The 20,037-nt window shown below is 34.1% G+C and overlaps 2 protein-coding genes and 1 pseudogene across 3 annotated transcripts; all 3 read right to left on the reverse strand.

Moving 5' to 3' along the window:
• Positions 1 to 215: 215 nt before the first annotated feature.
• On the reverse strand, positions 216 to 3,349 carry LOC137831575 (pathogenesis-related genes transcriptional activator PTI6-like; annotated as a pseudogene).
• A 9,194-nt stretch (positions 3,350 to 12,543) lies between these two features.
• Positions 12,544 to 14,430, reverse strand: LOC137833100 (uncharacterized protein At1g08160). The gene is made up of 2 exons (XM_068641473.1): positions 13,644 to 14,430; positions 12,544 to 12,820 (listed from the first exon to the last, which is right to left on the reverse strand). Exons 1-2 carry the CDS (start codon positions 14,357 to 14,359, stop codon positions 12,805 to 12,807), a joined length of 732 nt encoding a protein of 243 aa, XP_068497574.1. The 5' UTR covers positions 14,360 to 14,430; the 3' UTR covers positions 12,544 to 12,804.
• Positions 14,431 to 15,262: 832 nt separating this feature from the next.
• Positions 15,263 to 20,037, reverse strand: LOC137831577 (probable inactive receptor kinase At5g58300). Of its 2 annotated transcripts, XM_068639311.1 has the most exons (3): positions 19,275 to 20,037; positions 16,501 to 17,851; positions 15,263 to 16,105 (listed from the first exon to the last, which is right to left on the reverse strand). In XM_068639311.1, exons 2-3 carry the CDS (start codon positions 17,843 to 17,845, stop codon positions 15,477 to 15,479), a joined length of 1,974 nt encoding a protein of 657 aa, XP_068495412.1. In that variant the 5' UTR covers positions 17,846 to 17,851; positions 19,275 to 20,037; the 3' UTR covers positions 15,263 to 15,476. The 2 variants fall into 2 exon arrangements, with proteins under 2 accessions (XP_068495412.1, XP_068495413.1); XM_068639312.1 differs by lacking the exon at positions 19,275 to 20,037 and having other exon boundaries at positions 16,501 to 17,805.

Raw genomic sequence — 20,037 nt, forward strand, 5'->3', positions numbered from 1 at the left:
GCAAAATATCTGAAGGATTGTACATTGGAAATTCTTTATCCAAATAATTATAATATTAAATAATTATAATATTAGGCATATGATTCTGATACCCTCCAACCACCTAAAGAATCCCAAAAGACCAATCATAGGACCAAAATCTTCCAAATAAAAACCCAATCATTACCAAACAAAGAATTAGAATAACAAAACATTAATCATGTATGGTAGCAAAATGTAATAATGTTTGACAACACTTTACTTTATAAATATATATAATATTTTCCATCATATTCACTCACTCTTCACTCTCTTTTTTCTTTTTCTTCATAAGATTGAAATTAGTTACACAAATTAGCTAGCACAGGACAAAATTATCTAACTAGATTACCAAAATGCTCACTACTATTGTTCTAGCATTCTACACTCTTCTAAGCTGCACAAAAACTTAGTTACGAGGGTAGTTTCGGAATTCCACTAAACACCGAATACGACAAAAACTTAGTAGAATTACTAAACAGTCCTTGAGTTTTTCGCGAAAAAGACTTAATAGTCCTTAACTTGGCCACGTCAGGAACTCGTCCGGGTCAAACTCGCCGAACTCTTCCTTCGCGAAGCGCTGACTCACCACGCCCAAGTTAACGTCTGTCATACTAAACGGCGCTTCGATGTCAAACCCGAACGACCTCATCGTAACGGAAACCGTCGAACGGCGTGGAGTCACCGTCGCAGAAGGCAAGGACGGACGTCGGCGACGAGAAACCCTCGCCGGAGCAGGTGGCCTCCGGCGGCGAAACTTTGAGTTCTCTTTTAACGGTGGCGACTTGGGGGAAGTTGGTGACGGCGTCAGGGCCCTTGAGCTTCACTGCGGCCTCGTCGTACACGGCGGCGGCTTCCTCCGCCGTGTAGAAGGTGCCGAGCCAGACCCGTTTTCTTTGGATCGGGTCACGGATCTCGGCGGTCCACCGTCCCCACGGTCTCTGGCGGACACCTCGAAACTTGTTCCGGCAGCGAGGGGCGGCGGGTCGTTTCTCGGGTTGTGTTAAAGGGGTCGGGTTAGTGGAAAAAGAAGGAGGTGTTACAGTTGGGGTTGGTGTTGGGGGTTGTGGGATAAAGGGAAAGCTTATGGTGATGTGGGTGATTTCTCTTTTGACTTTTTTGTGTTTTGAAGGGTTTTTTGGAGTGTCATCGTCGCCGGAGGAGTCGGAGTCGGTGGCGTCGTGGTCGGTGAGGATGACCCGGAGGAGCTTGTTGTGGCGTGGTTGGGGTTTTTGGGGGGTTTTGCGAGGTGGGTGGGTGTAAAATTTTGTGGTTGAGGTGGGTGGGTTAAAGGGGTGGTGGAGGTTCATGGTTGGTTGGAGGGAGATGAAAGGTTGGTATGTGTGAGTCATCTGAACAAAGAGAATGATGAAGAAAGGGAAAAAGGTGAAGGTTTTAATTGCATGAAGGAAGAGGGAAAAGGAAAGAGAGAGGCTTTGGGTGGTTATTCAAAAGGGTAAGGAAGAGAGAGAGAGATGTTGTTGGTGAGTGAGGTTGGCGGGAAAGAGAAGAAGAGGGTAGGATTAAAGGGTATTTATGGTGCACCACGGGGTGTGTCCCATTGGGGGATGAACCAAATATTTTTCTCGTGAAAGAGAGAGAAGATTAGAGGGAAAATGAAGTGAGTGAGTGAGTGTGATGAATCACTCTCTGTGTGTTGTGTCTACATTCATGTCGCTGTCGGCAATACAAAAAATCCTTTCACCTCTTCTCCTCTTTTATGTCTCCATTTCTCTTAACTAAACTTTAATCTCACTCTTTTATCAAAACCATTTTCAATTTTTTATGTTTCACAGTTATTAAAAACACTCTTTTATCAAAACCATTTTCAATTTTTTATGTTTCACAGTTATTAAAAACAATATAATTATGGTAGATATTACTGATCAAATATTCAAAATTTGTATTTCTATGTGGTATTTTGATAAATATTATTGAAAACGTGGTTAATATTATGTATAGATGTTTGTTGAATGTTTACAATAGAAGAAGGTTTATATGAGGAATTGAAAAATGATTTTAGGAAAGAGTGGGTGGTAGAAGGAGGCGAAGCAATGACCTCGAAACTGGGAAATTGACGTGACTTTTTATAGTTTATTTTTTAAAGCCATGAATGAATAAAAGAAAAATAAAATCCATAAAAGAAGATAAAAAAGAAAAGGGAGAAATGGGTGAGTGAGAAAGTATAGTATACCGTTGAGCATTGGGGTTATCCAACCCATGATGATCTTGCAGATGGCAGTAATATCTTTTCAGTACAATATTTTGCAGAGTTTGTCTATTCGGTGTGTGATACTGTTGGACGGGATACTTAATTAACAGTACCTCACTGAGTTGAAATATCAATCAAGGTCAAGGTTTCTTTTATTTTTTGATGTGTAATGTTACTTTTGTGTGACTACAAGGCAAAATATTGTCACGTAATTTAGGGACACAAAGTGTAATGCTACACATGCAGCTCTGATCCTGTGACCTCAACTTACACTTTTTATTCAAATTTGTTTGAACATATTTTCTAGCACCCAAATGATATGAAATTGTAAACTAATAAGGGGAATTTCCATATGGGTGGATGTATTAAAGAGATTATAAATTTGACTAGAGACATTACCAAAAAAGATAAAGAGAAATGGGTACCTTTTTTTGTTAGTTCTGATCATCATCACATGAGGAAAGAGGCACAATAGCTAAGAATGAATTAAACAACATAAAAAAAAAGGTTAACATCATAAGAAGGGTCAAGTATTGTAGGGAGGAGGAATTTGCTGAAAAAGTTTAATTAGGTTAGGTTAGGTTTTGACTTGAAGAGGAAGCAAAGACAAGTAAGCATGCTAGGTAATCACAAGTTGTATTTCATGTACTGATGAATCACCCCTTCTTTACTTGTTGCTTGTAAACTAAGTGATGACTCTTCTAATTAGCCATTAGCCATATAATGGTGATTAGTCCTCTCATTGCTTTTATCAGCACTGCTATTATTATATTATTTAGCATTGACTTCAACTGAAGCTACTTGTGATGACCTCTATCGTGCAGCATGTCTAGTAGTTTCCAGTAGGCATGTTTTTGTACTAAACATATTAAATTCAGAGGTCAAACCCAATATCGTACAACAGTGTGTCAGTATCTTTTCATTTCATTTGCAAAAATTTGGAACAAGAATAGGAGTATTTTCCTTGGTGGAAGAGATCCTTTAATTTACTTGCCCAGTCCTTTAATTTTCCAGTTTGCAGAAGGACTATTCTTTTCTCACAAATCATGATTAACTTTTGTCAGATAATGTTCAATCTCATGATGATAAGTCGGTACTATCAAAATCTGAATTGTTCTTGAGAAAAAAAAAATATAAAATACAATGTTTCTCTTGGTTTGTTTGGACAATGAGCTCAAGGTCTGAGCGATAACAAAATACAATACAAGTCTATCATGTCGATTTAATGATTCTATAACTGCACTCCAAATTTCTTTTGTTTCTACCCAAAAAAGAAAAAAAAAGAAAACTATAATTTCTTTAATTACCACTCATTTAGAATAGCATGTCTACAAGTAAAAAGTTTGTGCGACATTATCATACAATTTCATCCATGAGCAATGTCTTCCAAAGAAATATTCACAAGTGATACTTAATTCACATAAAAAGTATCTTTTGTTTCTTCATAAAACATGATTGAGAAGCTACAGGAGGAACATGATCATCCCATAACATATTCCTGTGTCCAGCTGTGAACAGTGGCTTTATACTTAGCCTTGTCGGTCTTTTAGATGTGTGCAATTTCATGCATAAGTGAGCAAATAGACAAAAGGTTGATATTAATAGTGGATGTCAGTTTTTTCAAGTTTTGAAACATCACTATAACAACAATGTCGTATCTAAGGTTGATATTATTCCATCTGCAGATCAATTAAAGAAGTTAAACATCTATGAATCATATATTCATCTCATCAAGGTGGCTTGAAAATTATATATCCAGTCAACAGAAGGAATAAACGAATAAACGTCTATTTTAGGCTACTTATGTACTAAAAGATTTGTTGCATAATCAGGAGAATTATGTTATAATTAAGTGCAGATTCCATTTTATATTTATTAGGACAGATTTGGTAGTGATTTGATTTTATTTGATTTGTACAGCTTTAAACACTCATTATTTCTGGCTTTCATTGTCTATTATTTCTTTCTTTTAATTAGGTTGTAAAACAGTCTATAAATAGAGACTGTAATCACATTTGTAAGATATCTCAGAAATATATTTCATCATCTATTTCTTTCCACTTGGTATCAGAGCTCCTGATCTAGGAGACTCTGCTTCCGCAATTTTTTTTTTAGCCTTCATTGCTGTAATCATTTTCCGGCCTTCATTGCTGTAATCATTTTTCTTGACAGCCTTCATTGCTGCAATTATTTTTTTTGTTGGACAGCCTTCATTGCTGCAACTTTTTATTTTCCTTATCCTTTCTCCATTGATCACCACCACCACCTTGCACCATTGACCGTTACTGCCACCACCATTGACCACCGTCGACCACCACCACCGACCACCACTTCCGTCGCTCGCCAGAACTGCCACTGCTCGCTGGAAACCGCCACCGGAAAATTTTTCCGGCGGATTTTTTTTGTGTGCGTGAACAGGATCAAATTTTGCCAATCTGAAAAAAGTTGGTTTTGAACTCTCATGGACTCCCTTAGTAAGCCATCTAGCTATTGTTCCTTTACTATGAGTGGTAAGAGTTCTAGTTTTTTATCCTTTAATGCTTCTAGTACTGAAAATATCTGGATTATAGACTCTGGTGCTACTGATCATATGACACCTCATTCCTCTTTTTTTTCATCCTACACTACTTTATCCGGTAAGCCATATATTACTGTTGCTAATGGTTCCACTACCCCCATTAATGGTTGTGGTAACATTCACCTTCAACCTTCATTTCCTTTAAAAAATGTGCTTCATGTTCCCAAACTATCCAATAACCTCTTGTCTATTCAAAAGATTACCCAAGATTTAAATTGTGCAGTGGTATTTTTCCCTTCCCATTGTATTTTTCAGGATCTTGCCACGGGGAAGACTATTGGAATTGCTAAAGAGCAGGGCGGGTTATATTATTTACAACATGAAGAAAGTAAAAAGGGTGCTAGACTACAGGCACACACTTCTAATTTTCAGCAAGGTCGTGAATCTTGGTCATCCTCTCAAATATGGCTTCAACACAGACGTCTTGGTCATCCTCCATTTAGTACCCTAAAGTCCTTATTTCCTGTTTTATTTACAAAAGTGTCTGCTGAGTCATTTCATTGTGATGTTTGTCAGTTTGCTAAACACCATCGGACAACTTTTCCTCCCAATGGTAATAAAAGTTCTAAACCTTTTGATCTTATTCATTCAGATGTATGGGGGGACCTTCACCTATTCCTAATATCTCGGGTGCAAAATGGTTTGTTTCATTTATTGATGATTGTACTCGAGTTACTTGGATATTCCTCATGAAAGATAAGTCTGAAGTTTTTCACTTGTTTGTAAAGTTTTACAGAATGATTCAAACACAATTTGAAAGTCCAATTAAGAGATTGCGTTATGATAATGGAAGAGAATATGTGAACCAAAACCTTTCCAAGTTCCTTGAGGAAAATGGAGTTGTTCATGAATTAACCTGTGTGGACACTCCTCAACAAAATGGGGTTGCTGAAAGGAAAAATCGTCATCTCCTTGAGGTTACTCGAGCTTTACTTTTCCAAACATCTGTTCCTAGATCTTACTGGGGGGAAGCAGTCCTGACTGCCACTTATTTGATTAATAGATTACCCTCTCGGGTTTTAGAGGGTGTTACTCCTATTCAGGTTTTGACCACATTCTATCCTTCTATTCCCATGTTGAATAGTCTTCAGAATCGTGTCTTTGGTTGTCCTGCTTTTGTCCATGTTCATAGTCCTTATCGGGGTAAGTTAGATCCTCGTGCCATCAAATGTGTCTTCATCGGTTATGCCCCCAACAAAAAGGGGTACAAATGTTATCATCCTCAAAGTCGTAAAGTGTATATTTCCAAAAATGTCACCTTCCATGAAACAGAGTCTTTCTTTCCTAGTTCTCAGCTTCAGGGGGAGAGTATTCAAGAAGCTGAGGACCTTGAGTTGCCACCTTTTCCTTTGTTGCAGGATTTCGTTCTTAGGGAGGATGACAAAGACCCTGCACCAACATCATTACCAGAGAAGAATAATGAAGACAAATATTTTGGAAAACAATATCAGCGAAGGCAACAAGAACCCGTCCTGGTCAAACAGCATCTTTTTGGCACACTCGATCGGTATAAAGCAAGGTTGGTTGCAAAAGGGTACACTCAAACCTATGAGATCGATTATGAGGAGACTTTTGCTCCAGTGGCAAAAATGAATACCGTCAGGATTATTCTCTCCCTGGCAGCACACTTTGGTTGGGCAATGCATCAATTTGATGTTAAAAATGCCTTCTTGCATGGAAGCTTGGAGGAAGAAGTATACATGGAGATTCCACCTGGTTATGGTATTGTTAATGAAGGGAATAAGGCGTGCAGACTTAAGAAGGCCCTATATGGTCTTAAACAATCACCTCGTGCTTGGTTTGGAAGGTTTACTCAAGCTATGGTATCTTTGGGGTACTGACAAAGCCAAGGTGACCATACTCTGTTTATAAAACATTCTCAGAATGGTAAACTCACTCTACTTTTGGTCTATGTAGATGATATGATTATTACAGGTGATGATGAGATTGAAAAACAAAATTTGAGGGAGAGACTAGCTGCTCAATTTGAAATGAAGGATCTTGGGAAGCTGAAGTACTTCCTTGGGATAGAGGTTGCTTACTCGAGACAGGGCATCTTTATTTCTCAAAGGAAATACATCCTTGATCTTCTCAAAGAGATTGGTAAGTTGGGTTGTAAGCCCACTGGAGTGCCAATAGAGCAAAATCATAGGATTGGGAATGATGAGGAAAACCCAAAAGTGGAGAAGACACAATATCAAAGACTTGTGGGAAAACTCATTTATCTTTCACACACTAGGCCAGATATAGCCTATGCAGTTAGTGTGGTTAGTCAATTTATGCATGATCCAAGAGAAAGACACTTGCAGGCAGTAGATAAAATTATTCAGTACTTAAAAGCCTCTCCAGGAAAAGGATTGCTATTCAAAAAGGGGGAAAACTTATCCATGAAAGTATATACTGATGCTGACTATGCAGGATCGATTGTTGATAGGAGATCCACCACAGGGTACTGCATGTTCTTGGGTGGAAATCTGGTGACATGGAGGAGCAAGAAGCAAAATGTAGTTGCAAGATCAAGTGCAGAGGCAGAATTTAGAGCCATGGCTCAAGGGGTGTGTGAACTCTTATGGATGAAGATTATACTTGATGACCTAAAAATAAAATATGAAGCTCCTATGGGTCTGGCATGTGATAATAAGTCCGCTATCAGTATTGCACACAATCCGGTTCAACATGATCGAACAAAGCACGTAGAGATAGACCGACACTTTATTAAAGAGAAGTTGGATGATGGTCTTATAGCCACTGAGTACATCCCTTCAAGACTCCAATTGGCAGATATGTTTACTAAGGGACTTTCCACAAAACAATTCGAAGATCTTACTTGCAAGTTGGGAATGATAGATATACATTCACCAACTTGAGGGGGAGTGTTGCATAATCAGGAGAATTATGTTATAATTAAGTGCAGATTCCATTTTATATTTATTAGGACAGATTTGGTAGTGATTTGATTTTATTTGATTTGTACAGCTTTAAACACTCATTATTTCTGGCTTTCATTGTCTATTATTTCTTTCTTTAATTAGGTTGTAAAACAGTCTATAAATAGAGACTGTAATCACATTTGTAAGATATCTCAGAAATATATTTCATCTATTTCTTTCCACTAGATTACTACAATGAATTCTTCTTATAAAATGAATAAATTTTCAAAAGTTGAGTAATGTTATTTCCACAATCTCACTTCAGAACATTGTTTTCAACATCTTCCATTACATCACTCAACTTGTTCCACACTGCCCTCCTTACCGTACAAAAAGTGACACGATAATGTTAAGAGGAAAGGAATAACATCACTCTTTCTAATAAGGTTCACAGCCTTTTCAATATAATTCTAAAATCTAAACAGTAAGCAAGTCTTTACTTAAATTTTCTAAATGTTCAAGGTAACACAGAAATTACAGCTAGATATGAATAGTAAGTGACAAATGCTGAAACCTTTTGCAAAGCAAAATCATTAAATATCAAGAAACACAAGTAATATCACACCTTATAAATGGTCAGGGTCGGACTCCAGTGTTCTTTTAGAATGTCAAGGCATATACTTCCATTACTGTTGATGTTTGGGTGGAATACCTTAGTCCTAGATGCAACCAGCAGTACTTAAAAGATGCTAAATTCAACATCTCTAAACTATTACACTTGACAGATGTTCAAGATATTAACAAACTTAACTAGCAGCCAGCATGGGTGCTTAGATTATCGGTCACCATATCAAGAAGAAAAGAACAAGAAAATTCTTAACATCAGAAAAATCAAGGGAGTGGTTCTCATCAATAACGTCCAACAACTTAATTTTGCTACTACCAATGCTTTCCAACACCATTTTGTACTAAATGTGCAAGAAAATGAAAGGTAATATAATTTGCATCATCAGAGGTACTGCAGAAAAACAAAAAAAAAAAACAACAGAAAGAAAAATAGGTAATGGAATGAGAGCAATATTCCCCAAAATCAGAGTAAAGTTCCCTTGCCTCCAATTTTTATTTCCAAAATTTGATATCATCCCCTCACAAACGATTCCCCAATCCCAACATAAAAGAACCTCTAACCAACTCTTCCCTAATAGATAATATTAGGCCCCATACTATTTTTTGGCCTTCGATGTCATGTCTTCAAATAACTACTTTAATATTTGGCCCCATAATATTTGGACTTGTAAAATAACTACTTTAAAAGTCATACCAAGGGTGACGATTTCTTCTGATTAGTTGATAGAGTAAAAACTTATAAACTAACAATGCACGCTTTTTAAAGTAGAATGATGAAATAAAAGCTTATATACTAATAATAATAAAACATAGAAGAAATAAAAAAACGCAACAAAAATTTCAGAATGAGACACCATTCCTCACTTAGTTTTCACACTCTGATCTTGTCATGCAAAATACATTTATATAATTAAAACTTATAAATAAAAATAAAAAATTAATTCAAATAGTACAACAAAGTGGGATGATGCAGACTTATTTCCAAGCAATATGAACATACATCGAACAAATCTCAACATGTTTACAACATCAGATGAACATTTATAGAAGGAATACTTCAACTACGGGATCTAACAAATTTAGACAACATCAAATTCTCAAATTAACACAAGAAAAATATCACAATAACTATCTTCGTAAACCAATAACTTCAATATTAGGAAACCCTGAAGGCTCATGTAAACTCCTACTCAAAGGTTTTAAAAAAAATCCCCAACCAAGATTTAGAGTCACCATCTTAGTGGGCTTCAAGCTCATTCCCATCAAAGAATAATAGCCTATTACTTCAACAAGGTCCAAACGCACACACTAGAAACCCTCAAAATTATAATACTTTATGGAATGTTCCATTAAATTTAGTATTTCTGCATATTCCCTAAAATCAGAGTCATCCACATTTGTCCATCAGACTCAAATTCACTTCTACCCCCAAATCATCCTCAAGCCATTTTGGACAACAAATTCTTAAAAATCACTTACAATATCAGTATAACCACATCTGGCTAAGTAAAATAAAAAGTAGACGCAAGAACCATACCATACAAAAGCAAACAACGATTTAGGTTTTGTTTTGTTTAATCAGTCCAGTAACACGAGTGTAAAAAAAAAGTAACAAAACACCAGAATCAAAATACGAATGGTTCCAAAAAGGTAGATCATGCCTGCAGAGACAACAACATGAAGGGTTGGATAATTGAAAGTGGACTCGAAGCTTTAAAATCATAGTTTATGATGAAAGAGAAAAGAGTTGTCACCTGCACTGCAGGACGTATGAGGATCCTTCTGCAAATTCTTTTAGCTCCTTGACTATGCATTTCGATGGCACAACCGAAACTTGGAAATGGAAAGACCCAAAACAAGAGATAGGGTTCAAATTCAAAGGGTATTCATTGATTGTGCAAGAAATGAAAGAGAAAATGAAGAGACGGATACAGAGATATAGAGAAGGTGCCTTGGATTCTAAAAGGTTCCTGTGTTAGTTTTCTATGTTTGCATAGGACCAAAGTCCCACATCTGAAAGGTTTCATCCTTCTAACTCCTTAGAAATATATATATTAAAATATACATTTTAGATATATTTCAATAAAAAAAAAGTTATTTTTATGTTTTTAACAACTACCCTAAATATTTTTTTTTCAACACATTTTTGTTAGTTTATAATTTTGATTTTTCCTCTAATGATATGGAAGGTTAAGTGAAGAGAAAACTTATATTGAGTTTTTTAAATGTTATTTAATTAGAATTAAAGTTTAATTTTAGTGATATATAAAAATAGTTTACATTTATATTACAGAGTAAAATTTTAATTCTAATTAGACAACATCAATAAAATTTTACTATTCCTTTAATAGATTTGTATATGTTTTTTTTTAGTTGGTATAAAGTATCAACTCATTTTTAATATAAATGTTATATCATGAGGTCTTGTTTTTCTTCCTGTGTGTCTCATTATGCTAGATCAGTTTTGTTTAATATTTTAAATTTATATTCTCTCATTCCACATTAATATAGTGTAATAAATTTTTAATGAAATCTAAATTTTAAATTTAGGATCTGAATAACATTCTTACATCCTTAGTGTCTTTAAAATAATGAGTTTCATACACATTAAATTTCATAGCTACTTTACTGAATTCTCTTCTCATGCATCCCTTGTATTCTGTTTTTTTGGTTATTTTTTTTTGCATTAATCATGTATTTGATAACTCATTTCCAAATCAATTTATTCTCATGTTTTTAGTGATGATAATAGGATTATGAGATAATCACTTAAAGCAATCCAACATTTTGTGGGTTAGGAAACTAAAATTGGTCTTGAGACTGATTAATTACACTATTAGTTTGAAGATCCTGAGTAAAAAGTTGGCTACCAAGATCTCATTTTTAGTTAATTTTTTGTTGCTCAAACATTATATATACTGTTGTAACTTGTAGTGTAATTTTTTTATTTTTAAAATAGACAAATGGTGTACACTTTAATTTAATTAGATATAAGAAAATAAATCTAATGTGTAAAATAAGATTTCACAAATAAGTTTTAAATATTATAATATATAATCTATTCTTATATATAAAAAGGATTTCTTACTATAACCGTATAACTGGTTTTTTTTATACAAATTTCTTTCAATTCTACTCTTATTTAATATATCTCATTTTATGCGTAAACTAACTTTTAAGGTGACAACACGAAGAAAGAGAGAGCATCATCTCACACGTTTTTACACCAAATCTCACATATTAAATAAAATAATCTTCATTTTCAATCACTCTCTTCACTCAAAAACCATTATTCTTTTGTATTTACCATCAAGTGAATCCTAACTTTTAACGTTAACATCATTATACTCTCTAATCCCAAAACTATCAATGGAAGAAGAGAAAGAACTTGAAGAAGAAGAAGAAGAAGAGAGACTCACATCGGAGAAGAAAAAAGAAGTTGTTTAATCAATTTATCATTTTTCTTTTACATATTATTATTATCATCGTAAAAGTTGAGTAAAAAAAAAAATATAGAGAGGGTTTGTTGCCTGTATTTCCATTAATACTATATAAAACTTAAATATATAATATATAGAAATATATTTTAAATATTTTAATATATAATAATTTTAGTATATAATTTTTTAATATTTAAAATAAAATAAAAATAATAAAAAATTGGATAAATTTAATTTACTATTATAACTTTATTTTATATATAATTAAAGAAAATTATATTTTAGTATTTAAAATAAATATAAAAATAATTGAAAATTAGATAAATCTTAGTGTTAAAATTAATGTTTTATTATAGATATTTTTTTAATTACATAAAAAATTATAATAATAAATTAAATTCATCTAATTTTTTATTATTTTTATTTTTATTTTAAATACTAAAATTTAAATTTCTTTAATTATATATAAAATAAAGTTGAAATAGTAAATTAAATTTAACTAATTTTCTATTATTTTAAATATTATAAAAATGTATATTAAAATTATTATATATTAAAATATTCAAAACGTATTTCTATATATATGATATACATTTTTAAAATTTTATATATTATAATATTTAAAACGTAATTGGGAAATACGATTATTTTACATATACATTTTTAAAAAAATTTAATATATTAAAATATGTTATAATATTAAATACGTATACGTAAAATATTTTTTAATTTTTTTTTAAAATCGTATGACAATTTTGTCTTATAAAAACATATTTGAATTGACGATTTTACCATTTCGATAATAAAAAAAAATTATCCATTTTAAAAATTTAAAATAAAATTACATTAGTTTCAGAAAAGAAAAAACCCATATACATGTTCACAATGAACAATGCAGAAGTTTATCTAGAATGAAAAAGCTTAAAGATGTTTGTGTCTCTAATGATTTGTGAATAAACTTGCTATTTTCTGAAACTCACAAATCTCTATCAATAAATTACTTGTCCTCAAGGATGTGATAAAATGTTGCTTAGCTAACCTTTTTTGTAGTTGCTTTCTTCAAATTGTTGCAGGCCTGCACCAAGATTGTACAGCCATCAACAAATATAAATTAGTTATTATAATAGAAAATTATTAAATGAAAATTAATTTAAAAATTAAAAATTATTATTATTATATTGATTAAATTATATATTATTTTAAAAAAATTAAAAAATTATTGGTATTTAAATTAATTTATATTATTAATAAATAATTTTTAAATTAATATATAATTAGTTATTAAAGTTTCAGATATCAAAATTTTAATTATCAATATTTTAAAGTTTTAATTATTAACTTTAAAACTAAAAAAATTGATAATAATTAGTTTTAATTAAATACCAATTTAAAAATTATTAATATTTAAAATAATATTTAATTTAATCAATATAATAATTAATTATTTTTTATTACTGATTTCTATTTAATATACTAATTTGTTTGCTTCTAATATTTTAAATTTTGATAGGAAAAACATTTTTTTTGAATATTTTTTTACAACATTAACTACTTTTTTAAAAAGTGGTTTTTATAATTATGAACAAACACAAATTAGTTTCTATTTTTTTAAAGCTTCAAACAAATAATCACAAAAATATATTTTTTTATTAGAAGATTAAAATAATCTGTGTGTCTATTTCACATCACTTCTTGTTCCTCCAAATAAAATGTGTCACATACCATACAAAAAATCATTTAACATTGCTTCTATACAAACTTTCTGGAGACAGAAATTAGCACATCAAAATTTAAAAAGCAAACATAGCATTCTCTTAAACCATACCTCCTTGTTAACCACAAAAAATTATGCATCCAATTCCAAACAGAAACATACACATTTAGCTAACTAATGTTACCTGCCAGAAAAGAGTTTAACATCACATGAAGGTCTTCTTCCAAAATCCACATCCATCAAATTGATTTCATGACAACAAGCTACAAATGGCACATTGTTCATCTCTAAACTCCCAACCTTAAAACCAATGTGCCCTCCAGCATAAACATCAAACACCATTTCATTGGCTTTGATGTCTGCTTTCAAGTCTTCAGCAGCATAAGGGTTGACATCAGCATTGTTCACTGTCATAATCATGTCCAAATTGGTGTCATTCAAGGGCATCTGAGTGAAGGCATCAACTTTGTTCTTCCCCAACAAGATATTCTCGCTTGTGACATCAATAGAAAGTGGTCCATACAACAGCTGAAGTTTATCATTCTTGTTAGAGAACAATAGCTTTAGCCCTATAACTGCATCCATCTTTTGTGACCCTTCATCAACTTGAAAACCGGTTATGTTGAAGGCTCTCACGTAAACTAATGGCATTCCTGACTTGAGGAATGCCAAGTAGGTGATGCATGCAAAGAGAAAGGCTATGACGAGGAAGAACAGAAGAAGGCATGACCATGCACAACATACAAACCAATATGGGTGGTGACGTCCCTTGTCAAGGTGGTCAATGGAGGAATCATTGAGGGTGGAGCTTCTGTGGTGGTCAGAGGGCACAATGACGGCCACGTGCCCCTGGCTGCTCCGATCCTTCTCCAAGGCGGAGTTGCTCGGTGCTGCCTCCATCAACGTCACCACCACCCTCAATGGAAAGCAAACACACCCCTATGTCCAATGAACGTTACTTGGTTTCACATGATTAACCTAGATGGTGGGTTATTTGTATTATGGCTTTTTTTACTAAGTTATTGTCACCACAAAGGCACAAAGCTATTTGTGGTAAATCAAGGTTGGAGGATAAACAAATAGAGGTTCTCGGAGGATTGTATAGTTAAATATACTTAGTTATTATAATAGAAATGTAATGCAATTTTTTTAACCGATTAGGGAAGAGAAAGAGAGATTATTGGACAAATACAATTGAGTAACAGAGAGTATGTTACACAGCAAAATGCCGTGTCAACAACCTTTAAATAGAAAATCAATGTTCATTGTTGTTAACATTAAAATAATCATACAAAGAAACTTTCCTTAAGCATATATTATGCAGATAATACCTTAGGCTGCGTCAAAGTTTTTTTTTTATCTTAAACATATATTATGCAGATACTAATCTTTTATCCATATTCTACCTACACAATTTCAATCATTAAAAGTACAAAATTATTATAGATGGTTCATTTCAAAATACAAATTAAGCTCAGCATTGATTACAGTGGAAATGTAAAAAAACAGAGGAAAGGTGAAGAAGGGTAAATAGAAGTAGGAATGCTACATTATTATTACATAAGATTTTAATTATTTTCTGTCAAAAGTATTTTAATTCTTTAACTGATTCTTTTAGTATAGAATATATTTCTATAACAAAAAAGTCAGATTTGGTATAAAAAAATGGTACAATTTTAACACATGACCAAATTTGCAGATGGGGCATTGCTTTGGGGGCGACACAATGATCTAGCAGCACAGTATAGTGACATGGTCACATGGTAACCTTTTTTTCACAAGGTTGGAATGCTGGATATTCAATTTTTCTTAGGAAAATGTTCTTGAATGAAGATCATTAATTGAATGATGATGTTAATACATAAGAATTCAGGGAAAGCAACCTACCTACAAGAGAAAATAACTCAAGAAACAACATCTGTGAGAAATATTAAAGAAATGGACAGAAAGATTAGAACACAGCTTGAGAAACCTTGACAAAACATTCACTCTTATATCGTCACTAAGCACAGTTAATCTATGGAGTCTGAACATTTGAGTCCTTAGATTTATTTTCTTCAGAAGATGGTCGGTTCTCTGAGTCAGATTGCCGGATCTCTTCGATCAGTCTTACTACTTCATCCATACTAGGTCTCATATCTGGCATCTTTGCCACACAGGCCATGGCTATCTGCAACATCTGCACCATTTCTTCTTCAATGTTTTGGTACCTCATAAGCTCAACATCAAAAACTTCGGCAGTCCATTCTTCCCTAACAACAGACTGAACCCACCTAGGGAGATCAACCATGTCATCACGTCCAGGAGATTGGAGAGGAGCCTTCCCGGTAAGCATCTCAAGAAGGAGGACACCGAAGCTGTACACATCTGATTTATGAGAGTGTTTACGGGTTTCAACCACCTCTGGAGCACGATAACCCGCAGCTCTAGAAGGGGTAGCAGGAACGTTCATAAGGGAGGCGAGGCCAAAATCAGAAATGCAGCCATCGTTATCTTGGTTAAGGAGGACATTTGAGGACTTAATGTTTCCATGTGTGAATTTAGAACCACCAACAGAATGAATGTGGGCTAGTCCTTTGGCACTTCCAAGGGATATTTTTATTCGGGACTCCCAGTCTAAGGGAGTTCTTCCACCTGTCCTTCCACCTGTAATGAAATTCAGATCCAGTTTAAGGTGAAGTGAAGCATTTCAGTTGGTGTTGGTAGATACAATAATATGAACAATTACAGCTGTAGGGGAAAGAAAACATCCAAATGAATGAATGATCTATAAAGAAATAAAACAAGGCCACACAAGGGTCAGCAAAAAACATGTTTTCTAAGAAAAAAATGAAAATGTTACTTAGACAACTGCAAATTAAAATGCATCTGCGATTTGACCAATACAATTTCAAAATTGCTCCATTTCAGCAGAAGGTTGTTTCTATTTTGAGTTATAATTTGGTGCATGGTTGTTAACATATCATCACTCAAGAAAAAATGAAAAAAAGAGAGCTTAATTTTAGAAGATTTGATAGAAACTAAGAAAAAGAAATGCATACCGTGCAAGAGTGTGTGCAGGTTGCCAGCAGGGATATAGTCATAAACCAAAAGCTTTTCATCTTTTGAATAATAATAAGCGCGAAGGGGCACCACATTTGTGTGTTGTCCAACTCTTCCGATAAAGTCCATCTGCTGTTCAAAGTCCTTCTTCCCTACCACAACTTCTTTCAATCTTTTCACCACAACAGTCATTGACTCCTCTAGTATGGCCTTATAGGCAGTACCATAACTACCCTTTCCCAGGACTTCAGCTGAAGCTCTCAGCAAATCCTCAAGATCAAAATTATAAGAACTGCCCTCAAAGAAAACCAACTTGTTCTTCTCAGGTTCTTGAACCCCACTCCCAAACTGTTCTTTTGGCTTCTCACCCCTGCCACCACTAGAGCCCTTCCCTTTAATCACATTGGAGCCTCTGCCGTCGTTCTTTAAACAGCAAATAACAATAACAAGAGCAATAAAGAATAACACCACAGCTCCCCCAACACCAATTGCAATGATAGCTATTTTACTCAACTTGTATTTTGAGTTTTGTCTCCCTGGAGTTGATGATGGAGGTGGAGTCAAGGCAGGAGAAGGTGTAGGAGGAACCCCAGAGCATGGCTTTAGAGGGGGTCCGCATAAAAGTGAGTTTCCTTCAAAGGAAGAATTTGGAAAAATATGAAGAGCTTTAGGAATAGAGCCATTCAAATGGTTGTAGCTTAAATTCAAAAGCCTGAGCTGAGTTACATTGAGATTAGGTATCTGTCCGGATAGAGAGTTGTTTTGGAGATTCAAACTAGTTAATTCTGAAAAATTTTGAAATGTCTCTGGAATGCCACCAGAGAAGGAATTATATGACAAATCAAGTACAACAAGTTGGGGAGACAATGAGGCAGGTATGTCACCAGAAAGGTTGTTATGCTGGAGGTAGAGATACTGAAGAGAAGGAAGAGAAGCAATGTCAGCAGGGAGATTTCCACTGAGTAGGTTGGAGCGAAGGCTAATAATTTTCACAGCATCAAGCTTGCCAAGTATATTGGATGGGATGGTGCCAACTAGTCCAACTCCAGGAAGCCGAACATTAACAACACGAGTTCTATTTTCATTGCAAGTGATGCCTACCCAAGATTCACAGACTGAGGTGGATGGATTCCACATAAGGTTTCGGCGGTGGGGGATAGCATTAGCAAAATCAAGAAGGGCTTGCTTATCTGAACTTAGATCACCAATAACCAAAGGGAAAAGAATCACTATGACAAAAAGAAAAGAAGTGACTGAAGTAGAAAGGAACTTCATGGAGAGCTGTTTTCTGGATGGAATAATATATTGGCAATTGAATTTGGAGTAAACTTTGTCAGTCATCATATGTTCCTGTATTAGTACCATAACCATAAATGAAAAAGTTAAGATCCAGTAGCATGATGAAATTAACAATATACTAGGTATTAGAAATGACAACATTTCAGAAAACAAAAAGCCGAAACATAACCATTCATGATTAATAAAAAGGAAGCATCTTGATTGAGGATCACCAAACAGACAAAAAATTGCAAGCCAAGGGTAAACTTTTGCAGTCTCTTTTTGCTTACTTGTAAGATCTTCACCATCAAGAGAGAGAGACAGTGAGGGAATGCACTTTCCATGAATAAAACAAAATCGAAATGACACTGTAGTTTTACCTCTATCAAGAGATATACTGCATCAGCAGACAATTAAATACAGATAAAAAGAAAATTTATTTCCAGAAGATCATCACATTGAACCTGTAAGTGTCTTCTCTAGACAATTAAATCCCCTAAAACTGCAGACTCATATTGAAAAGGTTTAAGCAGAGTTCACTTTAGCTTCATTTTTATAAAGTTACACTAGAAGAACAATAATTTAATTTCGATAACTTTGAGCTTATCATTTACAAGAGTCATAATCCCTATTTACAATATGTCCATCCCAAATTATTGAGCAATTACAAAGAATAAACAGCAGTGAAGACAATATGTGAAGAAAGATTTGGAAGGAGAGGAAGTGAACATTGTTCTGTTTATCAAACTAACCAATCCCTTCTAATTTTTTACACGCATAAGATTGTACTAGACAACACAAAGAGAGATCAAGTTATAAAGCGAGTGAAATTTGTCTGTTGCTATAAGAAGAATATGATTCATGAAAAACAAAAAGAATTTTCTCAAGATTTTGGCAAAAAAAGAAAAATGAGGGAGAAGTTAAGGAAAGGACAACATTTACTATAAAATTAACTTGGGCTCTAAGAAGTTAGGAGTAGGCTTGTTTAGCTCTGTGATAACTACAACAAAGATTTCTGCTCTTTATTCTCAGAAACACATAATTTTCTAGCCGACCACAGCCAACGCAATTCCGTCCAATTTTCCCCCTTTTTGGCCTCCCAGAAAGTAAGAGGAATGACTTGAATTTTGAAACAAATGACTGCACAGAGAATTGATTTTTTCTTCAAAAACACACCCCTTTTGATGGATTGTGACGGAAATCACAAGATCAGAAAAGGTCAAAGAGGTTCAATCACAAAATTTACAATAATGTGAAAAGTAAAAAAAAAAAAATCCTCACGCACCTTCAGATCCCAAAAAACCAAAACCAAGTGTTCAAAACACTAGAATTATCAACAAGAAGAAACCAAAAACTGCTTTTTAACACATTCCACTGTCAATGTTGAGAAAAAAAAACTCAAAATAACTCAGATTTGCATGCTAAATTAGGAGTATAGAGAGAGAGAGAGAGAGAGAGAGAGAGAGAGAGGACAGGTTTTTCAGTGAGCAATTACCTGAAAGGAAGCATGGGAGAGTTCAGAAGGATGTGCTAGTCTGAGAATTCACCAATTCAGAGAAATGAAACAACAAATGAAGTAGCACTGAAATTGAAGTTGGTGGGGTGCTTGAGCTTCGGTTCTCAAGTTCTTGTCGGTAGCAACTTGTTAGAATAAAAGCATTCATATCAAAATCTGGAAGTGGGTTTCACTGGGAAGAGCATGTAGCATGTAGCACACTGAGAACCCATAAAGCCAGAGAATTTGGATGAAATTGAGGAGCATTTTAAGCTAAAAGAGAATGGTAGCAGCAGAAACAGCAGCAAGGTACAGAATGCAGAAGCTTCATAAAAAGGGAAAAAGGATTGGAGAAAGTGACTTAATTTTTTGTTTTTGCTGATAAAATAGAGAAAGAAGAAACAAAAATAAAGATTAAAGAATAAAATTGACAGCACAGCAAGGCAATGCAGAATGGACACTATCCTTCTCTTTCTTGACCTACCCCAGACCCAGAGAGAGAGAAAGAGAAAGTTTGAGACTTTCTTCAATTCTTCATTTAATCATTTATTATTGGAACTGAAAGTTTGAGACTTGAGACGAGTGGAGTGAGAAGAGAGAGAGAAAAGACAGTGCACACGTACTATGATGACGACTTCTTCAACGGCAAAGATGGAAAACTCTTTTATGTCTTACATCACTTCACTTCTATGTTTTTGCCAAAACCTTAAATCAATAACATGGAAACTGCAACATCAAAATAGAGAAAACAGTTTTATGCTTC

The sequence above is a fragment of the Phaseolus vulgaris genome, chromosome 6, assembly GCF_000499845.2.
Source record: "Phaseolus vulgaris cultivar G19833 chromosome 6, P. vulgaris v2.0, whole genome shotgun sequence".
Classification (NCBI taxonomy): domain Eukaryota; kingdom Viridiplantae; phylum Streptophyta; class Magnoliopsida; order Fabales; family Fabaceae; genus Phaseolus; species Phaseolus vulgaris.